This window comes from Phalacrocorax aristotelis, chromosome Z (assembly GCF_949628215.1).
Source record: "Phalacrocorax aristotelis chromosome Z, bGulAri2.1, whole genome shotgun sequence".
NCBI lineage: Eukaryota > Metazoa > Chordata > Aves > Suliformes > Phalacrocoracidae > Phalacrocorax > Phalacrocorax aristotelis.
Window position 1 is genome coordinate 55,670,745 of NC_134311.1, and position 15,237 is coordinate 55,685,981.

A 15,237-nucleotide genomic window follows, 5' to 3' on the forward strand; every position below is an offset into this window, starting at 1 on the left:
TCAGGGTAATGTATTCGTTAACACAAGCTATTTCCAATTTGGCAAAAACTTTTCTATGGTGGACACCATTTTTGTATGAAAAAATAGCTTGGAAAAAATACACACTAGGGTTTCTTGCTTTTTGTGCTTGAGTATTTAAGGGTGGAGTAAGACTTCTTTCTCTATGTAGAAGTACAGTCTGTGAGTGGTGCCTTATCCTGAAACAATAAAATCTTATATTATGCCCTTAACAGGTATTTGCTGAACAGGTATTTGGGCCTGAATCAGGTATAGATTAGCTGCCACTAACTATGCTTTGTTCCAGGGACATTATTATAACACATACAGAATTCAGGTAGCAGTTCCTTGTTTTATATGAAAGCCCTAAGAAATAGACTGTTTCAACATAGAAATAGAATAATCTTAAAAGGGTGAGTTTTCGAAACATGGATTATTGCATATCTAAGTCAGATCTGAGAACTCTCCTGTTCTTGATACAGTTCTAAGGTAGACCAGATACAGGATATTGTTACTGGAAACCCCACCGTCATTAAGATGGTCGTCAGCTTCAATCGTGGTGCTCGTGGACAGAACACACTGCGCCAGCTCCTGGCCCCAGTGGTGAAGGAGATCATGGAGGACAAGTCTCTCATAATCAATACTAGTCCCGTGGATGTGTACAAGTCATGGGTAAACCAGCTAGAAATGCAGACTGGTGAAGCCAGGTGAGTGAGGAAGCTGGTACATATTGTACCATTTGGTACATATTGTACCATTTAAATACTTCAGGGATCCCTCAGTTCTGCTATCCCTTTCCTTCTCTGACAAATTGCACTTGTGCCCATCTTCCTGCAGCACAGCGAGAGTTTTGGGGAGAGGTGCTTGAAGAACAGCTAGCCTGTTCCAAACAAAGGGATCAGTTTCCTGGTCATGAACTTTGAAAGTCAATTACTTAATCTTTACATGTTTAGTAGACTATGCCATCGAATAATTTATAGCCTTTTCCCCAGGTTTTATAACAGCATGTTAGTAGTGTCCCAGGCTTTTGAGGAGCTATGGTGGGATGTGGAGATGCATGCCTTAAATTAGGATTCCTCTTTTATAATTAAGGGAAGGTACATCATGTTGTGTGCACCCCACCTAAACAAACTGCCCCCACCCCCACAAAAATAAAGCAAGCTAGTGCATTTGTTACTTAGCCAATTTCAACTGTATTTGTCTGATGGTTTTTTCTGTTCACTGATGGCCTTTATGAAGCAAAGAAAATGTATTTTATTCTCAAATACATTTAGCCTGGTTTAATATCTGCTTGCTTTGCAGCAAATTGCCGTATGATGTAACCACAGAACAAGCATTAACACACACAGAAGTAGTCAACAAACTGGAATCATCAATGCAGAGTTTGCGAGCAGTAACTGACAAAGTTCTCACATCCATATTCTCTTCTCTCAATATGATGCCGTAAGTTGTGAGTTAGGACTCTCCAAGCTGCAGTCAATGTGCACAGTGAAGCTTCACTTGAACTCTGCAATGGAGATCCTTTCAAATGACATGGCTTGTCATGCATGCCTCTCGAATGACTTCCCCAGTAGAGGGAGTGGTTTCTCCACTTCTACTCTGCTTTAGCAGCCTAATGAACACCTCCCTGTACTGAAATTTTTTTTATTTTCGGTTATAGTATTGGTTTGTGTTTTAAGTGGCTGGGGAAAAATCCAATAATTTGGCTGACTAGAATGACCGTTTTGTTTCATCCAAGCCTTTACAATATTTTTTCTTTTCATCTGTTCTACGTGTAGTTATGGAATGAGATATATAGCCAAAGTTCTGAAGAGCTCGCTCCATGAGAAATTCCCAGATGCAACAGAAGATGAACTATTAAAGGTAGACTTCTGAGGTCAAATTGCCAGCAACCTGTTCTTTTAATGGCAAAGGAGATCTTTATTGACCCTAAGCACTCTAAGGAACAGAGAACACCAGCATTTACTGGCATTTCTAGGTTGCAAAGGGGTGGTAGAAGGGGAGGAGAAGGAACTCTGTTGCCACAACCTAGCTATCTTAATCTGGATGCCCAGCAATTCTTATGGAAGACAGTTCTCAACCTGTTTTGGATCGTAATTCTTCTTAGAAGGTTGGAGTTTACCTGAATCTTATTGGGTTTTGGTTTTTTACTGTGGTCCTTATCACAGGTAATCCTTTCATAGAGAACACAGTGGCCTTCATTTTCCACCCCACCTCACCTGAAGTTGTTAACCTATTAAAAGTATATTTTTAAAAAATAGCATTAATATTGTAATTTAAATGCAAGGTGAGGAAGGGCTTTAAAGAATTGCAAGTAGACCATTATATTACACGTATTTAAGATCTTGTAAAAGTTGTAGGAACGACATTTGTACAGACTAAAAAGTGTGAGTGATAAGCATGGTACCAGCACACTGGCAATCGCTAACCAACCACAGCCATGGTTGCCTCTTCAGTGGGCTTAGGGAAATTGCTCCATGAATCTTCCAGCCAGCTCTCTCAAATTATAACTATTTGTACTTCAGTAAAGATGCTTTCTTTAGTGTTTTATGAAATGGTTCTAAATTTACAAGGAATTTGTTTCAATATAACTTCCCTATTATTCTTCAAAAAGATACTGTTCTGCATTTAAAAAAAAATAAAAAATATATACCTATGTGCCTAGAGGACTTTAAACTCCTCAGCTAAAAAATTAATTCCGCTTTTGTGTGTTTCAACAATGCATTGGAAATCCTTGCAAGCAGCATTTATATAGTACTTCTGTCCATCACTCCAGAAATACAAATTAAGGTATTGCTCAACTTTTGGGGGGCGGGGTAGGGAGGAAGTAGCAAAGGGAGCATAAGGCACCCAACTGAAAACTTCAAATGTGTAGGTTGGCGGTTCTGCAGGTGACTACACATAAGCTGAAGCAAATTGCAGAAACAAAAGTCCTGCCTGATTCTGAGAACAGGAATGATTTGAAGTCACCATCTGCAAAATACAGGTTACTGTAACATCGTTATAGAAACTGCAGTTTGGAAAATCTGTTCTGTAGTCTTTTAGGGCTGCACGCATTCCCCATGAGGAAAAAATGGGTCCCTTGCCAATGAATGTATTAAATGCTGCCAGATATCTGTAGCACTTCAGAGAATGAGCCTCTGGAGCTCAACCTTGCAAAATCTAGAAGAGCTGCATTTGTCTTTGTGTGCCTTGCATTAGTTGACCTAAAGCCAACACCAAACTGAAATGTGGCTGTAAAAGTCCATAACTGATGTTCACAGACGTGTTGCAAGAAGCACATCTTATGGAAGACATGGCTTTTTTTAGTTAGCTACATAGATAACACATATGTCTAAGGGGTTCTTCTAGCACCAGTTCTTATGGTCTAATTCAGAAGTAGAAACGATTGATCATGTTTTGTAAAATGTAACTACTGTACGCAAAAGCAAGATATCTTGATTTTTTTTCTTTTAGATTGTCGGCAACCTCCTGTACTACCGCTACATGAACCCTGCCATTGTTGCTCCTGATGGTTTTGATATAATTGACATGACAGCCAGAGGCCAGATACACCCTGACCAAAGGAGGAACCTAGGTTGTGTGGCAAAAGTCCTTCAGCATGCTGCTTCTAACAAACTCTTCGAAGGAGAGAGTGAACATCTATCATCTATGAACACTTACCTCTCACAGACATACCAGAAGTTCAGGTATGCAGAGCCCTCACAAATATCTACACAACAAGAACTTTCCTCTAGGATGAGTAAGGCAGGTGAAATTCTCATTTATGTAATTCCCTGCTCAGAGTATAAAAATCTTGAGTGATCTGCCATAGAGAAATTCTCACTGCTGAGGAAGTTGAAGCAGGAGTCACAGGTTGCATTTCTGCTTAAGCATTACTTTTAGAACTGATCATCTCTGCTGGCTTGATTGCAGAAAGGTTTCCTTACTGCAAACACAGATTGTGAGAGCCATCTGTGGTGACTTATTATCCAGCAGAAATAATGTATTCTTTGGGTCAGAAGGACAGCTGAATATTCTGTCCGAGGAAGGAATTGCAGGTTTTGTTTTTATTCTTTCATCTTTGCCAAGAGATCCCATCTTTTCTCTCACCGTGCAGTCATAGAAATTACATGTTTTGCTACACTCTGGGACACAAGTTCTTTGGGATCACTGCCCATCTTTTTGGGTGACTGCTATTATTACCTTGAAGTGTTGTTGAGTCCTGCAACAAACTCACTTTCAGAACTTCTATCATCAGTGTCTGCCCTTCAGGAAAGCAAATGTACTGTTCATATAATGGGTTTCCTTGAGTGATCAGCCATGAATACAAAGATACTTCAATAAACAGAATTACTAAGTTTAAGTATTTATGGGCATGGAATAAACATGAAGAAACACTAGGGTAGAAAGTGTTACAGCAAGCATAACATACACTAATGAAAGAGAAAGCCTACTCTAGCTGGCCCTTTGATCACTACAAAAGGAAGAATCTCTTTCCTAATTAAGCTAACTTCAAAACTGAGTTTCTGGGTGACTGCGTTCTGTACTTCAACTGATCCCTCCTTAGACACCAACAGCGGCTGCTCTCAGCTGCCTTGTTCCCCCTGCAATTATAATATAGTTGATATTGCAAGCTACCAGCCCTGCCTAGGTGTTTTACTGTGCATTTGTGAACTTGTACAGGAATTTGTCCAAACTCTTCTTAAACTTTTGAGATCATATGCCTCAAATCTGCTTCTGTAGCAATAGAATTTTGCTACCTGTCAGTTAAGAGTGCTTCCTTTCATTTACTTGAAATTAATATTTTCCTACTAGTTTCATTGCAAACCCCCTTGTCCCATTATTTTGGGATTTGATGATTGAAACTTCTCATGCAACACCATTGTGATTTTGTATGACTTGATTGATCCCTCAGCTTTTCCTCTCCAAACTGAGGAATCCCAGCCCTTTACTTCCCCCCCCCCCAATACCAACTTTAAAGGTTCTCTGAGCCCACAATGTGCATCCTCCTCAACAGTGCAGGGTTGCCACAGTGAAGGCAGGACACCTCCTGCAGTATTCCTGTAGGCCTCATCTTAAACCCTGCTCCTCCCAGCTGCTCCAAATTCAGGTCCTTTCACTTTGGAAAATGAAATGGTCCTCTGACAAAAGGACCTTGCAGTTTCTTGGTTGACTGTGCACATCCCTGAAGCTGTGAGTGGCTTGGATAGACAACCGTTGCTGTCTTGAAGTAGGTCGAAGCTCTTCATGTACGTGCTAATCAGGTCAAAGTAATGCTTCAAACATCCTTTGCATTTTCTCCTCTCAAGATTCTTGTATTTATAAACAATACCACATTTTCTGTCATTCTGAGCCGATCAATTTCTGAGTAACAGCAATTTAAACACTTGTAGGCCAAGTGGTAATTTTGTGCAGCTATTTAAAATAATTTCTTCTCAGCACACTTTCCGAAGTACAAAGTGACTTCATAAATTGGAGTGTCTTTCAGTAGAAAACCTTTCATAACTTAGAGAAGTCTGTATTTAATGTTCTAGAAGTGTTTAAAATTTACAAAGTTATCATTCGTTAATAAGAAGAAAAAAAATAACCTTTGAAACAATCTTCTACCAGCTGTCCCAGAAAGACACTTCATCATTTGTATTGATGTGTAAATTGATTGACTCCAAAACATTCCTTTAACACTAAGTGTAGATTGCAGATTATAAGTAAAATATACTGCATGTCAAGGGCTTGATTTTTTGATTGAGTGTTTTTTATACAGGGTAATTAAAGCATGCTAACTTAAGTGAGTTTACAGGGGCCAATTACTGAAGTCATTCTCATTTTGTCTTAGGAATTTTTTTCAAGCTGCATGTGATGTTCCTGAACCAGAAGAGAAATTCAATATTGATGAATACTCTGACATGGTGACCCTTAGCAAACCTGTCATATATATCTCCATTGAAGAAATTATCAATACCCATTCAGTAAGTCAATGAAAATATACTAGTCAACAGACTAAAGTGTATAGATTATGAAATAATCTATACAGTGTAGGGTAGCTGCTGCACGTAAAAGAAACTTATTTTAAAGAAGTTAATGGTTATGGGCCTATAAAGTTTACCTCTGTCTTGTAAGTATGTCTGAAATGCTTTCTTTTCTGGACGTAGGCTTTTTAGTTGTAAGTTTCTAGTAACCAGTAACTTTTGACTGACTATAACTTGCAGTCTTTAGAATACTTAGAATCATGGAACTTTTGCCTAATGTGTATGCTTTGCTGTAGCTAAATTTCAGTGAAGCTTGGTGACACTGTCTTTCCATCAGTCCTCCAAGGAAGGAATATTGGTTCTATGGGGAACGGGATGTTGAATCTAGTGGTCACTAATGCTGCCGGCTTTAACTAACTTGGCACAGGGTTACTCTTCTCACAAATAGCCAGAGCTTGTTTTCAAGAAAATGTTACTGCCCTGTTCATACTCTTTATTAACTTGGCTTACCAGTATTTTTGTGCCTTAGAGTTTTGATAATGTGCCCGGGTTCAATGGAAGTTATTGTTAATATGTTCATAAATCTCCTGCAACTCCTAAGTGTATTAGAAATGGTGCAGCAGGTCCTGCACAGCTGGTTTCTCACTTACAAAATACAGTCAATTCTGAAAGATATCACTGATGCTACTGTAAGCTACTGAAGTGGATATACAGAAAATAGGTATCTTTCTGTGGACCACCAACCCTGCCTTCATTCCTTTGTGTGCTTAGTTCACAATGCAGCACTGAAATGCTCACTTGGTATTATCAGCCTTTACTCTGTGATACTTTGTTAGGGCTAAAGGCAAATCTTAAACTTCTGCTCAGCGGTGATGTTCAGCACTCTGGAGACGATTGCCAGTGGAGCACAACAAGCTGCCTTACAGCAAGAGCAATTCTAAACTCATAGTCCAGAACCGAGCACGCTTCCCCCTGTTTGGGTCCTCCATAATCCTGATCACACTATGTCTGTGTTTGTCAGCATTTAGTCTCCAGATTTATTTAGAAGTATAAAGACACTGGGAATATTTTTTCTGGAGGATGACTTACTTTACATTTGTTTATAGCTACTATTAGAACACCAGGATGCCATTGCCACTGAGCCGAATGACCTGCTGAACGAACTGCTGAAAGGGCTGGGACCTGTTCCTGATGTAGAGTCTTTCCTTGGTATGCTGTTCTTGTCTTTATGGTTAACTTCACTCTAGGGGCAGAATTAAATGGGGACTTGATTTAAATACTCTCATATCTCTCATAGTGACAGCTTCTTCATCTACTACAGAATTCTTTTCTGAAGACTTTTTGTAACATTGCTCCTTCCAGTTGAACCTTCTTCTAACTGCAAGATTCACTCTAAAGATTAATGTTTTGAGCAGAATGATCCTGTTGTGCTCAAATTGCAGATAGAAAACAAATTATCTTTAATAACCCGATCTTAAGATTTGCTAGCGTTGGCTAGAAACTTACAAAAAGTGCACAGAGAATTATTAAAACAGCCATTTTTTTATTCTGACACTTAATTATCCAAACAAAAACGAAGTTCTAAAAATTATGCAGATTTCTTAGAAAGTTACAAGGAATAAATGTGACTGATATTTAATTAGCCTTAACTCTAGTAAAATATGAACTTTTTATAAAGCAGCTAGGATGTCATGGGTCATACCAGCTTCCAAGTGAACAGCCTGTTAACATAGCCACTATTTCATTTTTCACTACCACTGTACATTAGGACAAAGGATGTTAAATTGTTTGTATTCTTCTTTAAGAAGAAGACATGTGAGCCTCTTGCACATCAGTAGCTTGAAAAGCAAGAACTGGTGGCATTTCCAAAATATTCTAACTGCGCTTATAAATAGCTGGCTTATGGTTTTGATTTTTCAATGTCCAAAAAAAAGACTGCTTCTAAATGGTAGGAATGTGTGTGCTGCTTAATAAACAGAATATTTCTGATTATTTACGGTGGTTTATCTAGGTTCTTGTTCACTTCATGCGTTGAATCACAGGAAAGTAGGAAAACTTGCAGTAAAAAATGTTTCCTTACAGGGGAAGGAGCTGTTGATCCCAATGACCCCAACAGGGAAAACACACTGAATCAACTTGCAAAAACAGAGATTTCACTGTCTCTAACAAGCAAATATGAGTTACGAGAAGGCGAAGATCAGGATCTCAAAAGCCTGATGATAAAGTAAGTTTTGCTCAAAACCTACATTCTGGTTGTTTGTTGTTTTTTTTCATTAAAAAAAAAGTTGCTTCCACCCTGTTGCCCTGCCTCAGTGCATTTTTGAGGTGCTGAGTGCACTCAGTTTTCAAAAGCCAGTTTGTGTTCAGTCCTACCCAAACTTCTGCAAAAGACCAAGAAACTGTCAATTCTTCCAGAAAGCTTACAGGAAGATAAACTGGAAGATACTACCACTTGTGTTTTGGACAGTGAAAGGATCATTATCTAACCTAGTAAGTACTTTTCCATGGAGATGTAAGAGCAACCTGCTTTAAAACACCACAGCCTTGGAAAAGTAGAGATTAAAAGATGTCTAGCCTTGTAAGTGATGGACAGTATCACACTGTCCTCTCCTCCCCCTCAAAGGAAAACATTTCCCTGAAATGCCGCCATCAGATGTTTGAACAGAATGCAACTGCCATTTCAGCAGGAATAGTGCAAGCTTTTATCCAGGGAAAGAAAATTGTTTATCTGGTGAGCAAATTAAGAAATGGCTACTGGGATATAGGCTACCTTGCAGTCAAAAATATTTTTATAAAACCACTTAGTATCAGTTATTGGCACCTCTCTCTTGAAGTTATTTCAAACTGTCCAGAATAAGGATTGGCTTAATTAAGATCCTGGTGCTTCCTGAACAAGGGGGAGAACAGGATGCTACTCCCCTCGTTACTATGTATGTTTTTACCCCACAAGTGTGAAGGTTCACTTTATAGGGAAATAAAATATAAGGATTTTACACCTTTGCAAGCAGTTGGAGTGTAGATACAGGCAGTAATTCAACTCTTATCTGTTAGTATTTTTTTCCCAAATCAAAATCAGTAAATTGAATTTATTAGGTTATATGAGAAGTTTTACTTCTGAAGAAAGCTGTTAGCTATGTCTGTAGTAAGCAGTGCAATTTCTGACAAACCCATAAATGCCTGTTTAAAGTCTGAGGGGGGAAAAAAATCTCATTTTAAGTGCAAGGAAACTCTTATCCTAAAAGGAAGAGGAGTTTTTCCACTGTAAATGTGCATACTTGATATCAATCTTAAACAAGAAAACACTGGGTTTTTTCTGTAACTTGTTATCAAATATAATTTGAGATCTAAAGGGGATTGCAATGACAATGTCAAATCAAAACTGTGTTAGTCACTTGGTATTCCAGAGACCAAGGCTCTAGAGCTGTTCCCAGGCTGGTTTTGAAATAAGGATATGCCTGCAGCTGCCTCTTAAAAAAAAAATAAAAAAAGTGCTTCCTGTCTTTTTTTCCTCTGTGTAGGAGTTAAGTGCTAACCCTTAATGGAATCCCTAAAATACGCAAAATCAAGGCCAAATGAAATGTCTTTAATCCTCTGCATTGTGTGGAGTGTGGAAATATGTTGAAACAATAGCATGAGAATTAACAAAAGAGTAAATTCGCTATTGCATAAGTGTTTTCAAGTAATGTTTCTCATAATTTGAGGAAATTTAGTAAGTAATCTGACAGAAGAATAATTAGCAATCTGTGGTAAATTGCAGCAATATCAAAAGTTAAAACACTTACCACTACCTTTCACACAAGAGATGTGTAAATACAGATGCTTAGCTTTCTGACCTTAGCTGTAGAAGTCTTTTACTGCAACTGTGAAGTGTTAAGTACCTGGCTAAAATTCAAGTCGCAGCTGACTTACTGCATGTTCCTTGTTTCTCTGCAAGTGGCATGCATCTTCTGTATAGAAACATTGATATATTTGCTTTTTAAATGGTTTCGTTAAGGCTTCTGTGAAGAACCCCGAGATTTGTTGGTCCCCCCGTCTAGAGGACTCTGTGTAGTGCCCTGTCTGCATAGTTTGACTGCGTAGGTGCCACATGCCACACGGCAGGTGAAGGGGGAGGCATCCAGCCCCAGGAGGGGTGCTTCTGGAAAACAACAGAGCCAAGCAGGTTTGGTACGCAGGGAGAGAAAGCTGAGGGGAGAGGAAGCGGAAATAAGCCTCATGTCTTATCGGCCATACCAGCACCTGTATCTAAGGCATTGCATAAAACAATAATGCTATCCCAAGTACATTAATGTAGACCGTGGTGGTGATGACTATAGACTGACAAAGGTTGTGTCAGGCAGAGAAAGCCAGCAACGTGTTGGTGTAGCCCAAGTGAACCAACTTCAGAAATCCTTTCTGGTTTTGTTCTGCTTTTTTTTTTCCTGGCAAACTGGAGGGGATTCTAAGAGAGTTTGTGAAGGAAAAATACATTTAACAGCAGTCCTTCAGAAGCTATTGAATGTGCTAGGACTGCTCAGTGCAGTTAACAGCAGCTCTGCATGAGCAAACTAGTTTCCAGGAGGTTTAGCAGGGTGGCTTCTAACTTGGAAGGAGCAGCGCTTCAGATCTGCCCGGGCTGTCAGTCATTCTTACCTTGCTGCCCCTTCCATGGAAGCTTGGATCACATGCAAATACTCAGTGATTTTGGATAATGTTGCCTGTATACAAGTAAATCTTTTGTCCCATTTCGTTGCATTTTTATGAGAACTTTTAGGCCTGAAAATACCAACAAAAAACCCACTTTAGGTAGGTAAACTATCATTTTAAACCAAGTCGTGAGGTTTTATCACAGAAGCCTTGATCATATTTAGACACTTTACTGGGAAATTTAAGCTGCATCTTCAAGTTTCTGTTAATTTTTAAGAATAAGGAGCTGTATCTCTTTTGTAAATGTGTCCTCTAAATTAACAGAATTCTGTAGCAGGATGTTCTTGGAAGTATTGTGGATGAAGAGGCAGCAGGAATGAGATAAATTCTTACCAAAAAAGGAACTGGTTTACATATCATGGTGTAGCAGCTTCCTTTTCTAAGCAAGGAAATGGTCCTTGTCCATTCCTGCCAGAGAAATATCTGCTTTAAGTGTTGTGTGTAAATACACTGTCAGATGTAAAATTCCTTCAGAAGTTTACCAGTTTTGAGAGCATTTCCACTTTATTCAGTAAATACGACCCTTAATGGAAGCACGCATAGCTCAGGTTTTGCAAAGATTACATTCCTATCCGCTGTTTTGTCATGATCATAATTAAAATCCACATGTGAGTTGTTGCTTGGATTTTTATTATGTTAACAATAACTGTTTTACTGTGCTAGTTGGTTAACCGTTTTCTGAAATAAAAGTAGGAAAAGTATGCATGTATTTCTCTATTCAGACCTGTGTAGAAGCTAAATGTTCAACATTATTAATGGAAGCTCTGAAACTTAAAAAGCTAGGAAATATTAACATTACCAAGTATCCATAATAAACGGTCATTTTACTTTTGAAGTAATGAAATGCACAAGTGATCCAGTGCCAACTGCTTTATAATATCCATATATCCTTTTTAAAAGGACCAAGAGACTTATTGTGGATGTAATAAGAACACAGCCAGGGGATACACTCTCAGAAATATTAGAATCACCAGCCACTGCGCAACAGGTAAGTGCTACACTGTGCCTCGAATAGGGAACAAAGTATGGCGCTAGCAGATCTCTGACACCTTTCTCCACCACTTTATAACAATGAAATCACTGTTGCTGGTTTTAGACTATTCAGATGCGGAGCCTTCAAAATGTGAGACTTGCAAATTTTCTTTTACTGTATAATTGGTAACAGCTTCAGAAGAAAAGAAAAATTAAGTCTTGCTGTCAACTAGCACAACTAGAATAATAATTTTCTTTTTCTTTACATTTTTTGTAAACAGGTTCTTTCTCTCCTATGTTATAATACAATCAAATAGCCTGAGGTGAATCCTTCTGCTAGATTTCTTTTTCTCTCATGAACTTCAGTTTCTTAACTAGAGTTTCCTGACACCTAATTTATTTGCTTAAGCAATACAAGCAAACATCTGTCTAGGGAACTACTGCTACACTTGGTATGGGAATTGAGTGGGAAGAGCTCCTAGTTGAAGACTTCCCTGTAGATACTGACAAAGCTACATCTCAATAAAGTACACGTTTTAGCTTACCTCAGTGTGTATGTATGTAGAGGACACCTGTGAGATCTGGACAGTCTTCCCACAACTAAGTGAAGTCATTGAGTCATCTGGCTGATTTTAGACATGTTTTGATCAACTGAAATACATTTCTAGCTGTTCTGATTAGTTACTTAAGGTATGTCAAAAGGCATAGTAAATGGAGCACTTTCAGACCACGTGGTAAGAGGATATAAACAAAACCTGCGCATTGATTCTTGATAATCTCCTTCAAGATTTCAATGTACCTGAATACCTAACTGTTATCATTAGCTGGAAAATAGCTGTTCTGGATTTTCTTCTTTTTTTTTTTTAACCAGGAATCTGAGCACTTGAAACTTGTAGAAAAACGTGCCATCTTAGATTCTAAAACTCCAGAGAAAATGAAGCACAGTCAGTCTATTTTTGAAGATGGGCAGCTACCAATAGAACAAAAGAAAAGGAAAATTCAGAGAAATCTCCGGACACTGGACCAAGCAGGACTAGTGTCTTCAGCAAATAAGTACCAAGAAATTATAAATGAGATCGCTAAGGTAAATGGAACATGCCTCCCTGTATATTGATGGTTTTTAGGCATCTAGTATATCTCTAGCTGGAATGGATTTAGGCAATATACATTTTCCAGAGAATGCTACACTAAATCACTGAAGTACCCACGTAAGAAACAAATCATCTTTGCTGACAAAAAAAGTGAAAGACAGTACTCTCATGCGTAACTACCTGAACTGAATAGTATACAACTGTAGACTGTTATCCAGATTTTATATTGATGCTGTTTTAACTTCTCCAGTACAATGCATTTCAGTACAGCTTTTTATATTTTAAAAGGAATCAGATTTACCCATCAGTGTTTCAATTAATAATTAATGGAGTCTTGGTAAAGCTTTAAAAAAACTAAAAAAACCCAAAAACATTCTTTGGTATTAACACTGATCTGCAGTGGTTGGGCAGGACACAAGGAGAATAGGGGGCCAATGTGGTGCCCATCCTGGTATTGATAAAGCACTGGGCCTGTTGTGTACAAATTGGCAAATCCTGTTCCAAACCCACACCCAATACTGGCTGTGAGAATCTTAGTGTATTGGATTATCTTTAATTACTTGTAAGTAATATTGGATTATCTTTAATTACTCATGAGTAAATTACTCATAGTTCACATGAGTGATTTATATATTATACATATGTATTTTTTAAAGTTGCAAATACATTTGAATATATAAAGCAGTAAATTACTCATGTGAGCTAAGCCTCTAATATAGTATGTATGTCACGTTGCACCTGCTTTGAAATGCCATTCTAAAGTCCTGATCTGTTCAGGTGTCTGCATATACTTCTACTTAAGAAAAACCATTCTACATATGTATTCAGTGCCCCATTCTAGTGTTATTTCCTACCTATAAGCCCAGATGCTTCGTTCTGAGCCATTAAGGCAACCCGAAGATTAGGATGAGCCTTAGGACTAGCAGTTGCTTTTATTTTACTTTTATCTACCTCACTCAAGCATTACCTTCAACCCAAACTCTAGTTTAGTAGTAGCTAGTTCTTACCTAGCTCTCATTTCCTAGGCCTCTCACCAGAAACCAGCTATGAGAAAGCTTCCATTTATGGAAGATTATGTCTTCCTTATGATTTCTGTCTGTCATGCCCTGGAGACCATAGCAGATTTCAAGATACCACCACTTGTATACATGAGTAGGAAGGTGATTGCCTTCTGTACAGTCATGTAAACTGTCATACTCACTATTGGTGCCATGCTTGTGAGAACTAACATGACAGTTCATGTTTCCTCCCAGTAATTAAGTCAGGTTGTATAATTACATATGTGAATGGTTATAAGCTGAGACTTTTAAAAATATCAAATTAATAAACTGATTACACTAACAAATTTTTTTAGGATATCCGGAATCAAAGAAGATACAGGCATCATCGAAAAGCTGAACTGGTGAAACTCCAGCAAACTTTGAATGCACTTAACTCCAAGACAGCATTTTATGAAGAACAAATTAACTACTACAACACCTATATAAAAACTTGTTTAGACAACTTAACAAGAAAGTGAGTTGAATCTTCTTGTTTTTTAATATTTCAGTGTGTTTTATCAGGAGGGAGAACAGATGTTAATCTGTAGTTTAAAGTTTTACTCTAAAAGATTGGCAATCCATGGATTCAAAAGTCCATGGGAGTTGTCACTGTGACCTAAGTCAAAACCTGGAAAGTAAAGTCTTGCATTTATTTAAAGCTGCCTTAAAGAAAAAGGCCTGAGATGTGTAAGTGTTTTCAATATATTTAAGTGGTGCTACTTCGCAGATCCATTACCATGCTTTGAAGTCATGCAGCTGTGGGAAGTAATTATTGATTTTCTTCCTTTATTAAAAGGATTGGGTTTTGTCTTTAGAATGGAAAAGGGGGAAATAAGTGCCTAATATACCTTTACTTTAAAGGTATCACGCAGCTACTCTAGAGCAAGCCTTTGCCAATGCCACTAAATGTCAAAATGAAAACATTTTACTGACATGAAAAGAAGCTTTTCCAGTGCGTACCTCAGGGATCCAAAAATGAAATGTAGTGGCCAATCTTATCTAACGCCTATGTCACTGTATGATTACAAGTTTCTATTTTAAAGTGATGATTGTGGACTCTCTTGGATCAGGCTTGCATTTCGCAATAGAGTTTAAACAAGTACTAAAAACGTTGATTCAAAATCATTGCCAATATGTTTAGACTATTCACTGTGTGCTAAAAATCCCTCTAATTCTTAGATTTGCTTTGAATGTTAATTCCGTTCATTAATAGGATTTCAAGAAGGCAATGAGTGAAGGAAAGCTAAATATGGCTAGAAGAGTAAAAGACCTTGTAGATAAATTAAACCCTTTTTTTTCTTCCCAGAAATTCACGGAGGTCAATTAAACTAGACGGAAAAGAGGAGGTGAAGGGGAGTAAAAGACTGAAGCAGGCATCATTGAAGTACACAGCTGCAAGACTACACGAAAAAGGTGTCATCCTAGAAATTGAAGATCTTCAAACCAACCAGTAAGTGTGCTATAAAGCAATTCAGAACTTTTTCTAATCAACAGCTGCTTAAG

The 15,237-nt window shown here is 38.1% G+C and overlaps 1 protein-coding gene across 6 annotated transcripts in view; it reads left to right on the top strand.

The window, feature by feature from the left end:
• Positions 1 to 15,237, top strand: part of IQGAP2 (IQ motif containing GTPase activating protein 2) — a 129,519-nt gene that overhangs the window by 109,933 nt on the left and 4,349 nt on the right. For all 6 annotated transcript variants that reach the window (XM_075079308.1, XM_075079310.1, XM_075079312.1 and 3 more), the window contains 11 exons: positions 480 to 704; positions 1,300 to 1,440; positions 1,776 to 1,860; positions 3,454 to 3,686; positions 5,813 to 5,945; positions 7,052 to 7,154; positions 8,028 to 8,169; positions 11,532 to 11,619; positions 12,475 to 12,687; positions 14,049 to 14,209; positions 15,041 to 15,184. In XM_075079308.1, coding sequence (XP_074935409.1) covers positions 480 to 704; positions 1,300 to 1,440; positions 1,776 to 1,860; positions 3,454 to 3,686; positions 5,813 to 5,945; positions 7,052 to 7,154; positions 8,028 to 8,169; positions 11,532 to 11,619; positions 12,475 to 12,687; positions 14,049 to 14,209; positions 15,041 to 15,184 — 1,668 coding nt within the window. The remainder of the gene's footprint in view (positions 1 to 479; positions 705 to 1,299; positions 1,441 to 1,775; positions 1,861 to 3,453; positions 3,687 to 5,812; positions 5,946 to 7,051; positions 7,155 to 8,027; positions 8,170 to 11,531; positions 11,620 to 12,474; positions 12,688 to 14,048; positions 14,210 to 15,040; positions 15,185 to 15,237) is intronic.